This window comes from Lolium perenne, chromosome 1, assembly GCF_019359855.2.
Source record: "Lolium perenne isolate Kyuss_39 chromosome 1, Kyuss_2.0, whole genome shotgun sequence".
Lineage (NCBI taxonomy): Eukaryota > Viridiplantae > Streptophyta > Magnoliopsida > Poales > Poaceae > Lolium > Lolium perenne.
In genome coordinates, this window is record NC_067244.2 from 81,807,648 (window position 1) to 81,828,741 (window position 21,094).

Genomic DNA, 21,094 nt, shown 5'->3' on the forward strand with positions numbered 1-21,094 from the left:
TGTGACAGTGGAAATAAAATATCAATGCGGAGTTGATGTTTGAGCACCTATATTATCGTTCTCATAGACCAAAAAGTCCACAAATGTCAACTATGATTAGAAAAATACCTGAAGCATCCACTGCAGTAAATCGACAACCGGTCAACGTTATAATACATCTCTGCGTTGTGGTATTACTTTACGGCTGTGTGGGACAATGAGGGATGTGGATGGAGGAGGCTCCGGCTGCCATGCATGTCGAAAATGGCCATACGGAAGATGGAGGATCTCGGACTTGCATCTCTACAGAATATCCGTTGACATCAGCTCACGTGTGTTGTTGCTCCAGCCTGGTACCCACTGAGCCCCAATCGTATCTTCCCAAGATGCTGCAGGAAGAAGGGGACCCGTAAAAACATTGTTTTCTCACCGCAACAATCAATTATACCTATGAAAATATTAAATATCCATTGAGAACGTAAAATAAATAGACGCAATTGAACCTAGGGTTTGGCGGCGTGGGGGGTGGGGGAAGTAGGGGAGGGCGCTCACCTCGGTCATAGGCATCAACCTAGGGTTTGGCGGCAGTGTGGCGTGAACGCCTCCGTCAATGCCATCCTTGGAAGCTGATGCTCATCTGCAGCTTCCCCACATGCTCCTCCATGTCGAGCTCACCGCACATGCTCCTCCATCCATGGCGCCACTTCCGCCCTCCGCCTCACTGCACGACTCGCTCACCGCACTCATTCTTCACCGTCTCCCGTCACAGCGTCGCACCAATGCTTAGCGGTAAGAGGAGTCGAGGGGCGCGCCCAGGCGTATGTTCCCCGGGTTTCGTATCGATAAACATTTTGTAGAAATCCGTAACTAATATATGGTAGTGAGAGGAGTCGAGGGGCGCGCCCAGGCGCATGTTCCCCGGGTTTCGTATCGATAAACATTTTGTAGAAATCCGTAACTAATATATGGTATGCAACAATTAACAAAAAGGCTGAATCAAGAAGGCAATAAACAATAGTACACTCAATGTAGAAGTCCATAGCAATGTACAGATATCTAAGGCGTGAGGGTTTAGAACGAAATTCTCCGGCTGGGGAGCACAAAGGAACTACAACAGAAAAAACACCGGCTACAAAAGGAGAACCATCTTCAAAAGCCACGGTACACTTTCAACATAGAAAAATAGCTCACAAAAAGACGTAGGATGGCAACAATGGAAATACAATTGTATGACACACGGCAACATAAATTATTAGGCAAAATGAAGACTCACTGAGACAAAACGTCTTGAAGTAATTTGCTCTGAATCTCATTCTCTTACAAAATTAGCTCACAGGAAAACAAGACGGCAATACTGGAAATACAATTGTATCTTATAAACAAACACGCTCCAAGGGAAACAAACGTTTCTAAATATGTGACAAGACATTCAACATCTGAACAAACATGTAACGGACAACCTGACCCTCTTGAATAACCTCCAAAGAGCCTTGATCTCCGTCAGGAGCAAGCAACCTTGACTTTTTGTTAATGATTGTCAACCTAAGAAGCACTCAGATACACCACTAATCTCCCTCCTCACTGGTCCTCTGTCCTCATCAGCATGATATATAATTCGGTGGTGTCATGGAGCGAGATCAAAGCGCGTGAAATTTCAGAGAAGCCAATACATGGATTAATTTGGATACCTTTGATGAAGGTAGTGACCTTGTTGGCAGCCATGTCTAACAGCTTCAGCACGATGGTGATCCTAGTCCAAGCATGTAAGTACGCAACAACTCCAAAATTTGATCTGCTATAAAAAGTAAAATCATGTGAGCATGAGGCATAGCCTAAATATCATGTTCAGAAAATGTGAGCATGAGGCATAGCCTAATTATCATGTTCAGATTGGTTATCCTTGTTTTCAAACTGGTTTCTCGCCTAGACTAATGGGCCAAAAACTCCATTGTGAATTTTAGACATTTGCATCGCAAAGGAAGATATTTTTTGTATATAGGAATGGAGTTATTACTCGGTGTACATTAGCTTCAGATTCATCTTAAACAATTGTGAGTGCTTTTCTGGCAGAAGAACAACTATAAGTTTCAACATATTTGTGGTAATTCCAATAGCCTGTACAAAAATAGTAAATACCCATATATTTATAAAATTGGAAATCAGCATCTAAATTGTCCAACAAGTAAGACCCCGATAGTACAAGAAATCTGTGCACGTAAGCATATTTCCTTAAAGTATGCTGTTGGGTAGAGAGATACTCAAAAAGAGCTACCAATATGCATAGTGAGGAAAGTTATGGGCAGGTGAATATTTTCTTGATCTTTTAACCATACCAAATTTCACCATAAATCTTCACACAAGTCCTGAATATCTATTTATTGAGAGAACACATGTATGACAATAAAATAGTTACGAAAGCAATTACGAACCATGGCAGTTGCACATCAGTTATTAGAACCATACCATAACAATAAAGATGCCAGTGTCTTAAGTAGTCCAAAAAAAATAGGAACTAAATTAAAACTCAATTGGGATGATGAATGAATCAAAGACATGATATTCACCTAGAACTTGCGATCTAGCTGTGGCAAGGCCATTTGTCGAGTGAAGCATATTCACGTTCAATGACCAATCTAAGGTCAGCCATGAAGCTGAAGCTGAAGCTGAACCTGTGATATATTGGCAATTTAGCATACCCAAACTAAATTATCTGTTTTGCAAGTATAAGACATTGCACCCGAGCGATAGTACTGCATTACAGCCAGCGAGGTTTAAATCCATCTGTTCACTACGGCTGATAACCCCAACAAAGACCATCTCTTCACAAATTATGTTGTTGCAGAAAGGAAATGGATTAATCAGGCAACCACAAATATGGCATCATCGCTCCGTCAAGTTATGTAGTTCATAGACAAAGAGAGAGAAGAAACTATGCAAAGAAGTAACTAAAGAACAGATACACGAGTCTAAAGTTATTGCAGATTGATTTTGAAACAAAGAAATGTATAAATAAGAAAGATTGAAATAATGATATGCAAGCAGAAGAAGAAAGTGAGATCTAGCCCCTAATGATATAAACCAGCCCCATAAGTCCACCAATTAATCTCACAAAGAAACAATACTTAACCTGATAGTATTAGCATCGCCACGCGTTTTAACTGGTTGCCTTTCACCGGCAATGAAACTCGGTGTAGGAGACGACGCCGCATGAACCTTTGAAGTCATACAGACCTAGCTTTGGATGAAAACGAATCTATTTATCAAACACCAAACCTGCAAAAACCAACAAAGATGCCTTTTCTATCACATGGTGTACAACGCAATAGAGATCACAGAACAATAACTAAACATGACCAATGCACTTTTGCGAGCATTACTGAACTGATTGTGTCATGCCCTCATAACAGAAGTTCAGTAGTATAACTTGTAAATACAGGGTGCAGAAAGGCAATCACCTGACAGAAAAACAAACATAGCGACGCCCTGTGGTACAGACCTGAAACAAACAAAATTATACCTGAGATTGTAAAAAAACAAAGCCAACCTTTTAACCCAAATCAGGATGAGGAATATAGTATCTGAATTCTCAACACAAAGCAATGAATGAATTTGACCGAGTCTAACAGTCAAACAGTATCTAACGTAACAGAAGCAGACACATCATATTTATACCAGACCTAGTAACTAATTATCATCATGAATGGATCTCATAGAGTTTGAAAGCTGCAGCAACATGCATAAATGCAAAATAGTTACATGTCCTAGCTATTATCTATCATCTATTAATGAATGCAAGTGAGTTTGACAGCTGCATACATGAATAAGAAGCATATTATTTTTAAAGGGTAGTCGCTACTATTCATAAGTAAAATGAGTGCCTATCATAAGCAAAGAAAGTACATTATAGCTAGACCTAGGCTAATAAATATAACACAGTTAAGTCGCCGTGTACGACGCTGTTGTTATTAGAGAGCTAATAGCAAGCAGGGAGCAAACTACCAACCAAACGTAAGAGGACAACAAAAAGGGTTACGCTTTTATCTATCTAACAGTGCATCACCTACCACTAAACGCAGGATGCAAAATCTGCTCAGGCCATGGTTAACAAACGGAGTAAAATCCGAAACCCAGATTTTCGGATCTCATTCAAAGGTAAAGCTTACCAGCAACATAGCAGAATCCTAAATCCAGAAGAGAACCAACGGTAGCCGCCGGTCAGCAACCTTGAACAATACGGCGACCTGCAAAAAAGGGTAAAGAACACAACAACCATGTCAGGCTACCTAGTTCATTAGCATTTGAAAGTCAGCTTCCTATGATAGCGCTGACAACCAGTGTACCACTATTGCTGCCTGGAGGAAATTCTTGATATTGTGACAGTGCATCGAAAGTCAGCTTCCTATGAGTGAAATTAGCAGGATTAGCCGTGCGGTAACCAGGACAATCTTTAGAGAGCGCAAAATGATCTATTAAATAGACTGAATAATACCTTCTTTTAAAAAGGATTGAGTGCAGCCAGCAGAGCAACATGTTTTGTAGGCCAGTTCTCGCCAACCTGAGTTCAGAGAGGAAGGAGATGCGGCAACGGGGCATGTGCAATGGGCTGAAAAGTTTTTGACAAATTTAATGTATAGGCAGTGTTACAGACAGTATATATCTGAAGGTAAACTACAAATGGTTTGTTTTTTTCGATAAAGTACAAATGGTTTGTGGAATTTAAAAAGTATGATTATTATACTACCTTGCTTGAAATACATTGATGTCGATGATATCTTCATTAATGTACCATGAATAGGCGACCCACCGGCCAGACCTCTGTTGTTTGGAAATAAGAACATAAAAGCATGATCAGTTGATGAAAAGGAAATAGATGGCATACTGAAAGTAAAAGCAAAGGAGTTCATAAAGAAGGAAGTACCATCATATTCTTGAACGGTGGTGCCAACAAATATAGCAACAGCTGATTCAGTGTTGCAAAGGGTACGGATAGCATATCCGCTGAAACACAGTGCACAGTTAGTAACAACAAAGGAAGGAGGAAGCAAAAGATTTCCTGGACATTTCAAAGATGGGACAAATAAGAAAACAAATGCCCTAGGTAATCGTAATTGTAAAAAAGAGCCAAAAGACGACATCCTATACACGACCGGTCCATGGCATAGGCACAATAATCTAAAAAAATACATGGTATCCAATAAGCATGGCCAACAAATCTCCTTAGAAAACCATCAAAGGGAAGGCAATAGAAGATATGTGTAGACATGATTTTAGGCTAAAAACTCAGTGTTTGCATGGAGCCGAATAATCGGAACAACAGCACATCGTTTCATTGTGAGCAATGCGTAGGGGTAATTTTCCAAACGAACTCAAGTCATTTCAAATACGAAGATAAAATTCCTACTATTTAATGTACACTAAAGGTGACCGATGCAAATGCTTCTAAGATGCCGGAATACAAATAAGAAAGGTAATATTTGTTTAAGCGGTATAGGAAGAAATGGCAAATAATTATGCCATGACAGCGCATTGGTCAAGACAAAATCAGGCAGAGCTCAGTTTCCTCATGAACTGAGCTTATTCGAAATGACAGCACCGCATTCCAGTGTGGGTAACAATCTTCTGTACAAAGGTGAAAAAAACATGAACCCACAAGATAACAACTGGGATGCGCTGTAAGATAATAGGATAAAACAGAACCAAAGAAAGGCATGAAACCCATCAATTCTAATATGATGTTACCAATTTAATTAGAACAAAAGTGATTTTAGCACACAACACAGAAGACTTCTGGAAAAGCAAAGTAGGAACCAGAGCCAGCTATTAAGCTGGGGCTGAAACAGACTTGAAACAGAAGCAAGCTTTACAATAATAAACACAGAAGGTTCCACATGTCAAACAATGCATAACTCATAAAACATTGCACCCTTGTTATACAACCAGTGATTTAAAGTATTAATTTCCAGGATTGCACACTCCATCCATCTAATACATATCCTACAAATATCAAGGAAAACCACAGAAATAAACTTGAGTGCCTCCTCTAATAAAATCATTAGAGGGAGCATTTACCTTTTTTCTTTTGCTGTTCTGCTTCATGTCTTTCCATACCTGAATGTAGCAGCAAGGATTCGCTACACCCTGATAAATAGTTTCATCACTATTAGATGCAAATCCACCTTAGGAATCAAAGATGAGCTTGTTTAATTATTCAAAAGGAGATATAAATGATCAGATCATTAGGTGGAAAATTAAAAATAACCACCTAATTATATGTCCAAAAATGGAAATTAATATCAAGCTCTAAAGTAATAAGGAAATAAGGAGCTAAATTACGTCAAGCTTGACTGATTACAAATGAATAGGAACTTCTATAGCACCAGACCGTGGAGCAATTCTTGACGATTACAAAAATAATGGAAAAAGTACGTTCCCTAATTTCATAACTACTATTTCAATCTAATCTAGTAGACCTAGCTACAAAACCAAAGATTGATATTTCAGCTTCAAGAGAAGATAAAAACTTACATCGTGACACACCATTGCTGGACTATGCCATGTCTGCCTCCTCACCGAACTACCAAAGACCATGGAGCAGCTCGTACCAAATATTTTCTTGTGATATCCAATCTTCCAATCTAAACCAGCAGACAAACACCACACCGGCTGTACACACAAAGGAAAATTAATTTCTGCAAAAAATGGACAACACCTCTCCATTACTGCCACACAAACAAGATCTGCTAGGCTCAAACGGAAACATGTATTGAATAAGGAGATGGAAACACACACACGCACATCACCTACACACACGTACAGGCAATAAAGCAGAGGGACACAAACCTGTAGGTCTATCGCGCCGCCGAGACGATGCGCTCGCCACGGTTTAGCTCCTCCTAGCAGGGGCGACCTCCCCTGCTTTGGTGGCATTGAGGAGCTCTCCTAGCGGCCTCGCACCGGAGAACACGGCGGCGGCGGCAGCCGGCGCGACGGAGGCAAAGGCCTGGGCGTTTCTCGGGCTGGACCGCGCGGGGTGAGCAGGGAGAAGGCACGCGGGAGCGAGCAGTGAGGAGGCGTCGCGGAGCTGGCGTGTGGGCGGCGGCGCGGGGAGGGCATGGAGCTGGCTCGAGCTCGCGTGAGGGTGATTGTTCGATAGAGAGAGAGGAACGTGGGATTGGAGGAGAGAAAGGGCTGTGGCGGCTGGGATTGGGAGAGTGTGGAGAGGCGTCTAGGGTTTCACCATGGGGTGTCTTTTTATATGATGCAGTGAAAAAGATGAACGGATGAGATGCACAGGTGAGAAGATCCGACGACTGAGAGTCGAGGATCGCTGTGAGGCCCCCTATGGGGGGCATCAATTATACCTCTTAATTATGTGGTTTGGTGGGAGGGCAAAACGGTCCAATAAAAAGCGTTGACGAAAATTTTGGCAGAAACCGACGGTCTGGTTACAGCTGCTGGGCATGGACGGCACAGACCAACCTGGCCCGAAAATCCCAGGCTAGGCCGAGCCGGGCTTGCATGTCGGGCCAGGTTCGGGCCTGGTATTGGAGCCCGAACGTTGGGCCATGTCGGGCTTGCAGAAAACAGGATTTAGGTTTAGTTTGGATTGGGTTTGTCGGCTAGGCTTTCTTCCGTTCAAGATGGGTTTGGGCCGGGCCAAGCTCGAGCCTAGGAACTTAGGTTCGGACTTTTTCGGGCTAGGCCCGGCCTGATAAATGCCAAGGTGTAGGCCTGGTAATAGCACAAAGGAGTCTACTCAGCCTATTTCAATTGTCAACCTCATTCATTACTTATTTGACAATATCAATTCGAATATGTATGTTGAAGTGCAAGTTAAATCATCAACAATCTAATATTTAAGTCTCAAAAAAATCTAACATTTACATAGTCATGTTTTATATACAAATTATTCCAAATCCTAAATATGCAGTTAGAGCTCGCGAGGCCACGAGATAGCTACTTCTCATTTTCTTCTCAAAAGAAATATAAGCCTATCCTTGTTCAACTAGCAGCCTAGCGTCCACGAGGAGCTGTTCGTCAGTTTCTTGTTCTACCAACATCCAGCAGTAGTTGTTGTACGCGGGGGCGACGCGCCGACGGAGGATCTGCCACTCCCAAGGTTGCCGTGCGCGGAGGCGGCCCTTTTCCGAAGTCGTTCGCCGCAGGGAGTGCCGTCTCCGGCGAAGGGGTCTGATGCGTGTGGTTGGCACGTCCATTGGGAACCCCAAGAGGAAGGTGTGATGCGCACAGCGGCAAGTTTCCCTCAGTAAGAAACCAAGGTTTAATCGGACCAGTAGGAGTCAAGAAGCACGTTGAAGGTTGATGGCGGCGAGATGTAGTGCGGCGCAACACCAGGGATTCCGGCGCCAACGTGGAACCTGCACAACACAACCAAAGTACTTTGCCCCAACGAAACAGTGAGGTTGTCAATCTCACCGGCTTGCTGTAACAAAGAGTTAACCGTATTGTGTGGAAGATGATTGTTTGCAGAAAACAGTAGAACAAGTATTGCAGTAGATTGTATTTCAGTAAAGAGAATTGGACCGGGGTCCACAGTTCACTAGAGGTGTCTCTCCCATAAGACGAACAGCATGTTGGGTGAACAAATTACAGTTGGGCAATTGACAAATAAAGAGAGCATGACCATGCACATACATATCATGATGAGTATAGTGAGATTTAATTGGGCATTACGACAAAGTACATAGACCGTCATCCAACTGCATCTATGCCTAAAAAGTCCACCTTCAGGTTATCATCCGAACCCCCTCCAGTATTAAGTTGCTAACAACAGACAATTGCATTAAGTATTGCGCGTAATGTAACTAGTGACTACATCCTTGAACATAGCACTAATGTTTTATCCCTAGTGGCAACAGCACATCCGTAATCTTAGTGGTTCTTGTCACTCCTCAGTTCACGGAGACATGAACCCACTATCGAGCATAAATACTCCCTCTTGGAGTTACTAGCATCAACTTGGCCAGAGCATCTACTAATAACAGAGAGCATGCAAGATCATAAACAACACATAGATATAACTTTGATAATCAACATAACAAGTATTCTCTATTCATCGGATCCCAACAAACGCAACATATAGAATTACATATAGATGATCTTGATCATGTTAGGCAGCTCACAAGATCCGACAATGATAGCACAATGGGGAGAAGACAACCATCTAGCTACTGCTATGGACCCATAGTCCAGGGGTAGACTACTCACACATCACACCGGAGGCGACCATGGCGGCGTAGAGTCCTCCGGGAGATGATTCCCCTCTCCGGCAGGGTGCCGGAGGCGATCTCTGGATCCCCGAGATGGGATCGGCGGCGGCGGCGTCTGGGAAGGTTTTCCGTATCGTGGCTCTCGATGCTGGGGGTTTCGTCACGGAGACTTTTTATAGGCGGAAGGGCAGGTCAAGAGGCGGCACGGGGCCCCACACCACAGGGCCGCGCGGCCAAGGGGGGCCGCGCCGCCTAGGGTGTGGCCCCTCCGTGGCCCCTCTTCGTCTCTCCTTCGGACTTCTGGAAGCTTCGTGAGAAAATAGGCCCCTGGGCTTTGATTTCGTCCAATTCCGAGAATATTTCCTTACTAGGATTTCTGAAACCAAAAATAGCAGAAACAAAGAATCGGCACTTCGGCATCTTGTTAATAGGTTAGTTCCAGAAAATGCACGAATATGACATAAAGTGTGCATAAAACATGTAGATAACATCAATAATGTGGCATGGAAATATAAGAAATTATCGATACGTCGGAGACGTATCAGCATCCCCAAGCTTAGTTCTGCTCGTCCCGAGCAGGTAAAACGATAACACAGATAATTTCTGGAGTGACATGCCATCATAATCTTGATCATACTATTTGTAAAGCATATGTAGTGAATGCAGCGATCGAAACAATGTATATGACATGAGTAAACAAGTGAATCATATAGCAAAGACTTTTCATGAATAGCACTTCAAGACAAGCATCAATAAGTCTTGCATAAGAGTTAACTCATAAAGCAATAATTCAAAGTAAAGGCATTGAAGCAACACAAAAGAAGATTAAGTTTCAGCGGTTGCTTTCAACTTGTAACATGTATATCTCATGGATATTGTCAACATAGAGTAATATAATAAGTGCAATAAGCAAATATGTAGGAATCAATGCACAGTTCACACAAGTGTTTGCTTCTTGAGGTGGAGAGAAATAGGTGAACTGACTCAACATTGAAAGTAAAAGAATGGTCCTCCATAGAGGAAAAGCATCGATTGCTATATTTGTGCTAGAGCTTTGATTTTGAAAACATGAAACAATTTTGTCAACGGTAGTAATAAAGCATATGCATCATGTAAATTATATCTTATAAGTTGCAAGCCTCATGCATAGTGTACTAATAGTGCCCGCACCTTGTCCTAATTAGCTTGGACTACCGGATCATCACAATGCATTGTTTTTACCAAGTGTCACAAAGGGGTACCTCTATGCCACTTTGTACAAAGGTCTAAGGAGAAAGCTCGCATTGGATTTCTCGCTATTGATTATTCTTCAACTTAGACATCCATACCGGGACAACATAGACAACAGATAATGGACTCCTCTTTTATGCATAAGCATATACCAACAATTAATAATTTTCTCATTTGAGATTTGAGGATTGTTGTCCAAAACTGAAACTTCCACCATGGGGCATGGCTTTAGTTAGCGGCCCAATGTTCTTCTCTAACATATGCATGCTTAACCATATGGTGGTAGATCTCTCTTACTTCAGACAAGACGGACATGCATAGCAACTCACATGAAATTCAACAATGAATAGTTGATGGCGTCCCCGTGAACATGGTTATCGCACAACAAGCAACTTAATAAGAGATAAAGTGCATAATTACATATTCAATACCACAATAGTTTTTAAGCTATTTGTCCCATGAGCTATATATTGCAAAGGTGAATGATGGAATTTTAAAGGTAGCACTCAAGCAATTTACTTTGGAATGGCGGAAAATACCATGTAGTATAGATAGGTATGGTGGACACAAATGGCATAGTGGTTGGCTCAAGTATTTTGGATGCATGAGAAGTATTCCCTCTCGATACAAGGTTTAGGCTAGCAAGGCTTATTTGAAACAAACACAAGGATGAACCGGTGCAGCAAAACTCACATAAAAGACATATTGAAAACATTATAAGACTCTACACCGTCTTCCTTGTTGTTCAAACTCAATACTAGAAATTATCTAGACCTTAGAGAAACCAAATATGCAAACCAAATTTTAGCATGCTCTATGTATTTCTTCATTAATGGGTGCAAAGCATATGATGCAAGAGCTTAATCATGAGCACAACAATTGCCAAGTATCACATTACCCAAGACATTAATAGCAATTACTACATGTATCATTTTCCAATTCCAACCATATAACAATTTAACGAAGGAGAAACTTCGCCATGAATACTATGAGTAGAAACCAAGGACATACTTGTCCATATGCTACAGCGGAGCGTGTCTCTCTCCCATAAAGTGAATGCTAGGATCCATTTTATTCAAATAAAACAAAAAACAAAAACAAACCGACGCTCCAAGAAAAAGCACATAAGATGTGATGGAATAAAAATATAGTTTCAGGGGAGGAACCTGATAATGTTGTCGATGAAGAAGGGGATGCCTTGGGCATCCCCAAGCTTAGACGCTTGAGTCTTCTTAGAATATGCAGGGGTGAACCACCGGGTGCATCCCCAAGCTTAGAGCTTTCACTCTCCTTGATCATGTTGCATCATACTCCTCTCTTGATCCTTGAAAACTTCCTCCACACCAAACTCGAAACAACTCATTAGAGGGTTAGTGCACAATATAAATTAACATATTCAGAGGTGACACAATCATTCTTAACACTTCTGGACATTGCATAATGCTACTGGACATTAATGGATCAAAGAAATTCATCCAACACAGCGAAAGAGGCAATGCGAAATAAAAGGCAGAATCTGTCAAAACAGAACAGTTCGTATTGACGAATTTTAAAATGGCACCAGACTTGCTCAAATGAAAATGCTCAAATTGAATGAAAGTTGCGTACATATCTGAGGATCATGCACGTAAATTGGCTTAATTTTCTGAGCTACCTATAGGGAGGTGGACTCAGATTCGTGACAGCAAAGAAATCTGGAACTGTGCAGTAATCCAAATCTAGTACTTACTTTTCTATCAACGGCTTAACTTGGCACAACAAAACACAAAACTAAGATAAGGAGAGGTTGCTACAGTAGTAAACAACTTCCAAGACACAAAATAAAAACAAAGTACTGTAGCAAAATAATACATGGGTTATCTCCCAAGAAGTTCTTTTCTTTATAGCCATTAAGATGGGCTCAGCAGTTTTAATGATGCACTCGCAAGAAATAGTATTTGAAGCAAAAGAGAGCATCAAGAGGCAAATACAAAACACATTTAAGTCTAACATGCTTCCTATGCATAGGAATCTTGTAAATAAACAAGTTCATGAAGAGCAAAGTAACAAGCATAGGAAGATAAAACAAGTATAGCTTCAAAAATTTCAGCACATAGAGAGGTGTTTTAGTAACATGAAAATTTCTACAACCATATTTTCCTCTCTCATAATAACTTTCAGTAGTGTCATGAGCAAACTCAACAATATAACTATCACATAAAGCATTCTTATCATGAGTCTCATGCATACAATTATTACTCTCCACATAAGCATAATCAATTTTATTAGTTGTAGTGGATGCAAATTCAACAAAGTAGCTATCATTATTATTCTCATCATCAAATATAGGAGGCATATTGTATTCATAATCAAATTCATCCTCCATAACAGGTGGCAACAAAAGACTACTATCATTATAATCATCATAAATAGGAGGTAAAGAATCATCAAAGAAAATTTTCTCCTCAATGCTTGGTGGACTAAAAAGATCATGCTCATCAAAACCAGCTTCCCCAAGCTTAGAATTTTCCATATCATTAGCAACAATGGTGTTCAAAGTATTCATGCTAACATGTTCCATGGGTTTTTTAATTTTCGCATTAAACCATTCATGTCTTGACTCAGGAAATAGTACAAAGAGCTCACAGATGTTTTCCATTATGCCTAACTAGTGTAAACAAGAAACAAAAAGTTGCAATTGCAGGATCTAAAGGAAATAGCTTCGAGCACAAACACAATGGCGCCAGAAAAGTACTTTACCTGGAACCGAAGTATGAGTGCCTTTTACCTTTCCTCCCCGGCAACGGCGCCAGAAATTTGCTTGATGCGTGTGGTTGGCACGTCCGTTGGGAACCCCAAGAGGAAGGTGTGATGCGCACAGCGGCAAGTTTCCCTCAGTAAGAAACCAAGGTTTAATCGGACCAGTAGGAGTCAAGAAGCACGTTGAAGGTTGATGGCGGCGAGATGTAGTGCGGCGCAACACCAGGGATTCCGGCGCCAACGTGGAACCTGCACAACACAACCAAAGTACTTTGCCCCAACGAAACAGTGAGGTTGTCAATCTCACCGGCTTGCTGTAACAAAGAGTTAACCGTATTGTGTGGAAGATGATTGTTTGCAGAAAACAGTAGAACAAGTATTGCAGTAGATTGTATTTCAGTAAAGAGAATTGGACCGGGGTCCACAGTTCACTAGAGGTGTCTCTCCCATAAGACGAACAGCATGTTGGGTGAACAAATTACAGTTGGGCAATTGACAAATAAAGAGAGCATGACCATGCACATACATATCATGATGAGTATAGTGAGATTTAATTGGGCATTACGACAAAGTACATAGGCCGTCATCCAACTGCATCTATGCCTAAAAAGTTCACCTTCAGGTTATCATCCGAACCCCCTCCAGTATTAAGTTGCTAACAACAGACAATTGCATTAAGTATTGCGCGTAATGTAACTAGTGACTACATCCTTGAACATAGCACTAATGTTTTATCCCTAGTGGCAACAGCACATCCGTAATCTTAGTGGTTCTTGTCACTCCTCCAGATTCACGGAGACATGAACCCACTATCGAGCATAAATACTCCCTCTTGGAGTTACTAGCATCAACTTGGCCAGAGCATCTACTAATAACGGAGAGCATGCAAGATCATAAACAACACATAGATATAACTTTGATAATCAACATAACAAGTATTCTCTATTCATCGGATCCCAACAAACGCAACATATAGAATTACAGATAGATGATCTTGATCATGTTAGGCAGCTCACAAGATCCGACAATGATAGCACAATGGGGAGAAGACAACCATCTAGCTACTGCTATGGACCCATAGTCCAGGGGTAGACTACTCACACATCACACCGGAGGCGACCATGGCGGCGTAGAGTCCTCCGGGAGATGATTCCCCTCTCCGGCAGGGTGCCGGAGGCGATCTCCTGGATCCCCCGAGATGGGATCGGCGGCGGCGGCGTCTCTGGAAGGTTTTCCGTATCGTGGCTCTCGGTACTGGGGGTTTCGTCACGGAGAATTTTTATAGGCGGAAGGGCAGGTCAAGAGGCGGCACGGGGGCCCCACACCACAGGGCCGCGCGGCCAAGGGGGGGCCGCGCCGCCCTAGGGTGTGGCCCCTCCGTGGCCCCTCTTCGTCTCTCCTTCGGACTTCTGGAAGCTTCGTGAGAAAATAGGCCCCTGGGCTTTGATTTCGTCCAATTCCGAGAATATTTCCTTACTAGGATTTATGAAACCAAAAACAGCAGAAAACAGCAACTGGCACTTCGGCATCTTGTTAATAGGTTAGTTCCAGAAAATGCACGAATATGACATAAAGTGTGCATAAAACATGTAGATAACATCAATAATGTGGCATGGAACATAAGAAATTATCGATACGTCGGAGACGTATCAGGGTGGCAGACCACTGGGCAGGGCGAATGATGGGGGCGAAGGGAGGGGCGCTTCACCTCGGATTTTACTAAATCAGCCGCTGTGCACTTTGATGTTCTTCCCGCAAAAAACAAAGGGAGGATGGGAACAGGTAAAGCTCCAGCCACAGTTATCACGCTGCGTCGCAGCAAATCTGCACGGTAAAAAATCCAGCTCGGCAGCCAAAACCTTGTACGCGCAGATGCATCTGGCATAGAAATCCCGGCCAGATACTGCTTTCTCCCTCTGCGTCCACATCCACATAGTTGTCCTTCTTGTAGCCGGTGCCGTCTCGTCGCCATTGGCATACTCGTTGGGTCATGTCGCTTGCCGTAGAGCAAATCAGCTTGCCGTAGAACAGATCAGCAACGATTAGCGTGTAATAAAGCAGTGGTACCACTCTCCAGATATGCATGTTCCCCCAATTCTCCTCTCTCCCCAAGATCAACAACAGTGCACCAAGCCATCTTCCCCAGATCTGTTCTCTCTACACCGAATTCCCACCCAAACAGCTTTGCTCTGCCTGTAATCCTCAACCGAGTCAATCTTCCCTTGTCTAAAAAAACTCAGTTCCCATAGGCAAACGACCGTCAAAACGGCGGATCAGATAGTCGGACGTCAAGCGGCCGTGTCGCCCGTATGTATGATGCCAGGATCCAGCGCCATCACGATCAGGAGAAGCACCATCAGCGACAGCCAAGACGACATCATGGCGGTTAGCTGCGAGAAGCACCGGCCACCCCCGACGAAACCTCCACCGACACGCAAAACAATGGCGACGCTACGTCTCTGCCTGGTCTCGTTAGTTCTTTTACTCCCCGTCCCGGATCGGATCGAATCAGTAGAATTCCACGATCGTCCGCCTTCGTCGGCGGGGCGCCGCCCAGCTCGCGGGCTCTGTTCCCGCTTTGAAGCCTGCGTCGGAGATCTGGGTCCTCCCCTCCATCTGGTTGGCCTTGCCCACCCTGCTCAAATCGAGGATCTTCGGTGGGAATCGAGGTGTGGGACGGATTGGATCTGATTTCTTGGTGCGGCGCCGTCCCTTTTTGTATATAAAGGCGGGGCGGAGGCGAGCCCTAGCGTTCGCATCTGACCTGGGCCAACCAGAGGCACGCGCGACGAAAAATAAGCGAACCGGTAAGTGGCATCTTTGCGTATTATGCGATTTGGTGGGAGGGCAAAACGGTCCCAAAAAAAGCGTTGACGAAACTTTTTGGCAGAAACCTTAGCTCCTTTATTATTAGGTATAGATTAAACACTACCAGCAAGACCCGCACGTTGCTAAGGAAAAAACAAATAATGTACTTCCATTAAAATATCAATCTATTTTACAAGATGTATATGTCTAGATATAATATCCATATGTTGTGAAAAATAGCAACATCTATCAAGCAATCATAATTTTGCACTCCCACTATTATCTTCATGTGATGCGTCTCTTTGAGAATGGTCTGCCATCTCTCTTATCTCCACTCTCTTTGTCTATGTTTCCCCCTTTCACTCTATCCCTCCTTCCCTCTCTCTCTCTCTTACCGACTCAACTTAAAATCTAAGGTTTTCATTAATAGAAATGTGGACGGATATTCTTTTTAATTGCATTATCTTACGTCCTGATGTACCGCAACCTAGCAGTTGTGTTTGACATGGTTTACACCATCGCTTCAAAAGACGTAGTGAAAAAAATGCCATTAGTATCTTGATCTAGTATATGCCATTACTTCACAAGTCCACATGTACAGAACGCCCACAAACAGGTCCGAAAGCTGTCCAGAGGCTTTCATCTATCAGAATATAAGATCCACAAAAGTGATTTCAGTTGGAGCCTACCAAAAAAAGAGAGCATAAAACTAAACGATGTAGAAAAAAACTTGTAATTCAGAAGCAAAACTGTTGAATGGCCAAGAAAGAGAAGCATCTTATGAAGTAAGGATGACCTATGCCACTACCTTGTTCATGGGTAGGGAAAACTTTGACAGTTAGCAGAAGTTATATGTAGACTACATGACTAGAGCTGACTTAATTAAGGAAAATGCTTATGTTCGGCCGACCGAACAGAGGAAAAAGATCGGTTGTTGCGTGCTCTGCCGACGCGTCACTGTTTCCGGTGGGCCCACACACCACGTGCCCTCTCTCTCAACCTTATCTTCTCTTCTGATGAGTTTATCCATTCTTTTCCTATCCACACAAGGCCCTGCCTCTTCTCTACGGGAGAGCAGGAGATACAGCGAGGCCAACCATGGTCCTCCGTTGGCGAGGTCGCCTGCTTCTCCCCCAGCGAGGACGCCCCTCCTGCCATGTCTTGAAGCTGCAAGGGGCTCCGCGCCTGCACATCGATGGCGTGAGGTGAGGGGATTCCGGACGCGGCCATTGCTGCAAGCCGGCGCCGCCACAGTAGCGTGTCGCGCTGCCTCCCACAGTCCCACTGATCCCCATCGCCACGAGCTACCTCCCACCGCCACTTGGAAGACCGCCTGCCTCCCGTCGCAACCGCACCAACTACAAGCCAGCGAAGCCTGTTGCAAGCTGGGCAGCAAGGAGCCACGACCACTCACCAGGTGTAAGTTTGCAAAGGGATTTCATCCCGGGGAGATTCTAGTGTTGAATTTGCTAAAATAAGTTGTTGGATTCGTTTGAGATTATTGTAGAAAATATCTCCGTAATTTGTTGTACAATGATTCCACCGTGGGAAATTCCTAATGTTTACATATTTAAATTGTTTTGTTGTTTTCCTTGATAATTATTGCGGAAAATCTCTCTGTAATTTGCTGTAAACCGATTCCCACCGTGGAAATTCCTAATGTTTACATATTTAAAGTATTTTGTTGTTTTCCTTGATAATTATTGTAGAAAATGTCTCTGTGATTTGTTGTAAAGTGATTTCCACGGTGGGAAATTCCTAATGTTTACATATTTAAATTATTTTGTTGTTTTCCTTTATAATTATTGTAAAAGATGTCTCTGTAATTTGTTGTAAGGTGATTTCTCACGGGGGATATCTGATGTGAAAATTGTTGATTTTTTTTGTTGGATTCATTCTTGATTATTGTTGTAAACTCCTTTTGTAAATTGTTGTAAAGTGGTTTCCACGGGAGAAATTATAATGTTGGTTTGTTAGTTTTTTTTTTGGGAATTAGTGGCTTGTGCTTTTTTGGCAATTCTATAAAAAAAATCAACTGATCGTACTATTATATGTGTTGTGAGAGCAAAACAAGGCGAACAAACCGTCCACCTAGGTCCACCTTTTCATATGAAAGCGACGTCTCAGGGAAAGTGACGTCTCAGGGAGGAAGGATCCAACGTACTTGATTGTCTGATCCAAAGGCGGATGGGACGATTGATTTTTCTCCCGGATCCGTCGCCCGACGCCTAGCATGGCCCCTTAATTAAACACTTAAGTATGTGAATATCTTCCGCATTCCTAGTACAAATCAGGCATCTTAAGCCCCACATGGCACACATAAGGCCTTTTGCGTGTGTGCGACACACATGGGCGGGCGCAGCGCCCCTATTCCCCCGTGCTCGCCCGGGCTTCCGCCGACAGGAAATGAGTACTTTATACAGTACATATTTGACGCATATTTGATACTGTTTGACATGGTTTGTCCGGGCTTTCAAATATTTTTGGGTCCGCTTCTGGCGACAGAACAACGCTGGCGCACAATAATTTAAACACGTAGTATGTTATATTGTGATCCAAATTCATATACTAAAGGAAGGCTAATTTCTGACGACGCCTATGTAAACACTCCCCGATATAGTGAAGTTTTGCTGATGACGCCCGTGGTTTTTCCCCTTTCTGTGTTGGAAGGGGTTTTCCATGTTAAATCTCGTGTCTCCGCTGCCGTTTTATTTTATCGTTCTTCTGTAGGGATTCGTTGCATAGAAAACAAAAAATTTCCTACCGCAAACACACAATCCAAGCCAAGATGCAATCTAGAAGACGGTAGCAACGAGGGGATTATCGAGTCTCACCCTTAAAGAGATTCCAAAGCCTACAAGATGAGGCTCTTGTTGCTGCGTTAGACGTTCACTTGCCGCTTGCAAAAGCGCGTAGAAGATCTTGATCACGGCGCCACGAACGGGCAGCACCTCCGTACTCGGTCACACGTTCGGTTGTTCATGAAGACGACGTCCACTTCCCCGTTCCAGCGGGCAGCGGAAGTAGTAGCTCCTCTTGAATCCGGCAGCACGACGACGTGGTGTCGGTGGTGGTGGAGAAACCCGGCGGAGCTTCGCTAAGCGTGCGGGAAGTGGAGGAGTGGGGCGGCTAGGGTTTGGGGAGAGGGGGGCGCCGGCCACTTGAGGTGGTGCGGCCACCTTGTGCTTGTTGGGGTGGCCGGCCCCCTCCCCTTGGCCCTCATTATATAGGTGGAAGCCCCAAGTGTTGGACTACAAGTCTCCGAATAAGACCCGAACCCAAAACCTTCCATGTGATAGGGAAACCTACCCAAGGTGGGAATCCCACTTGGGGTGGGATTCCCCCCTTCCATGTGGGGGGGGGGTGGCCGGCCCCCTTAGGGGAGTCCACTTGGGACTCCTCCCCCCTTAGGGTTGGCCGGCCATGGAGGTGGAGTCCCTTTGGGACTCCGCCTTCCAAAGTGGTTTCTTCTGGACTTTTCTAGAACCTTCCAGATCATTTTAAATCTTATAAAATGACTTCCTATATATGAATCTTATTCTCCGGACCATTCCGGAACTCCTCGTGATGTCCGGGATCTCATCCGGGACTCCGAACAAATATTCGAACTCCATTCCATATTCAAGTTCTACCATTTCAACATCCAACTTTAAGTGTGCCACCCTACGGTTCGCGAACTATGCGGACATGGTTGAGTACTCACTCCGACCAATAACCAATAGCGGGATCTGGAGATCCATAATGGCTCCCACATATTCAACGATGACTTTAGTGATCAAATGAACCATTCACATACGATACCAATTCCCTTTGTCACGCGATATTTTACTTGTCCGAGGTTTGATCATCGGTATCACTCTATACCTTGTTCAACCTCGTCTCCTGACAAGTACTCTTTACTCGTACCGTGGTATGTGGTCTCTTATGAACTCATTCATATGCTTGCAAGACATTAGACGACATTCCACCGAGAGGGCCCAGAGTATATCTATCCGTCATCGGGATGGACAAATCCCACTGTTGATCCATATGCCTCAACTCATACTTTCCGGATACTTAATCCCACCTTTATAACCACCCATTTACGCAGTGGCGTTTGATGTAATCAAAGTACCTTTCCGGTATAAGTGATTTACATGATCTCATGGTCATAAGGACTAGGTAACTATGTATCGAAAGCTTATAGCAAATAACTTAATGACGTGATCTTATGCTACGCTTAATTGGGTGTGTCCATTACATCATTTATACAATGATATAACCTTGTTATTAATAACATCCAATGTTCATGATTATGAAACTAATCATCCATTAATCAACAAGCTAGTTAAGAGGCATACTAGGGACTCTTTGTTGTTTACATATCACACATGTATCAATGTTTCGGTTAATACAATTATAGCATGGTATATAAACATTTATCATAAACATAAAGATATATAATAACCACTTTATTATTGCCTCTAGGGCATATCTCCTTCAGTCTCCCACTTGCACTAGAGTCAATAATCTAGATTACATTGTAAGGTACCTAACACCCATGGCATTCTGGTGTTGGTCATGTTTTGCCCTAGGGAGAGCTTTAGTCAACGGATCTGCTACATTCAGATCAGTGTGTACTTTGCAAATCTTTACTTCTCCATCTTCGATGTACTCGCGAATCGAGTGGTAATGCAGCTTGATATGCTTCAGCCTCTTGTGTGACCTTGGTTCTTGTGCATTGGCGATGGCACCCATGTTGTCACAGTATATGACTAGTGGGTCCAATGCACTAGGAACCACACCGAGCTCTACAATGAACCTCTTCATCCATACCGCTTCAGATGAAGCCTACGAAGCCGCTATGTACTCGATTCTATTGAAGACTTCGCCACCGTGCCTTTGCTTCGAGCTTGCCCACCATCGCGGCACCATTCAATATAAACACGTACCTGCACCGTGACTTAGAGTCATCAGGATCAGTGTTCCAACTTGCATCGGTGTAACCGTTTACAACGAGCTCTTGGTCACCTCCATAACAAAGAAACATATCCTTAGTTCTTTTCAAGTACTTCAGGATATTCTTGACCGCTGTCCAGTGTTCCATTCCTGGATCACTTTGATATCTG

The 21,094-nt window shown here is 43.3% G+C and overlaps 1 protein-coding gene across 8 annotated transcripts; it reads right to left on the reverse strand.

Annotated features, from left to right (window-relative positions):
* Positions 1–1,252: 1,252 nt before the first annotated feature.
* On the reverse strand, positions 1,253–7,327 carry LOC127303377 (uncharacterized). Of its 8 annotated transcripts, none has more exons than XM_071828415.1 (12): positions 6,820–7,314; positions 6,505–6,642; positions 6,049–6,117; positions 4,898–4,977; positions 4,721–4,794; positions 4,469–4,582; positions 4,312–4,378; positions 4,143–4,220; positions 3,435–3,475; positions 3,107–3,252; positions 2,544–2,648; positions 1,253–1,774 (listed from the first exon to the last, which is right to left on the reverse strand). In XM_071828415.1, the coding sequence occupies exons 3-8, from the start codon at positions 6,083–6,085 to the stop codon at positions 4,161–4,163; spliced, it is 432 nt and encodes a 143-aa protein (XP_071684516.1). In that variant the 5' UTR covers positions 6,086–6,117; positions 6,505–6,642; positions 6,820–7,314; the 3' UTR covers positions 1,253–1,774; positions 2,544–2,648; positions 3,107–3,252; positions 3,435–3,475; positions 4,143–4,160. The 8 variants fall into 8 exon arrangements, 4 of the variants coding, with proteins under 4 accessions (XP_071684516.1, XP_071684522.1, XP_051190080.1 ...); XM_071828421.1 differs by having other exon boundaries at positions 4,320–4,378; positions 6,820–7,313; XR_007853313.2 differs by having other exon boundaries at positions 1,253–1,568; positions 1,668–1,771; positions 4,143–4,378; positions 4,898–6,117; positions 6,820–7,326.
* Between the last annotated feature and the right edge of the window lie 13,767 nt (positions 7,328–21,094).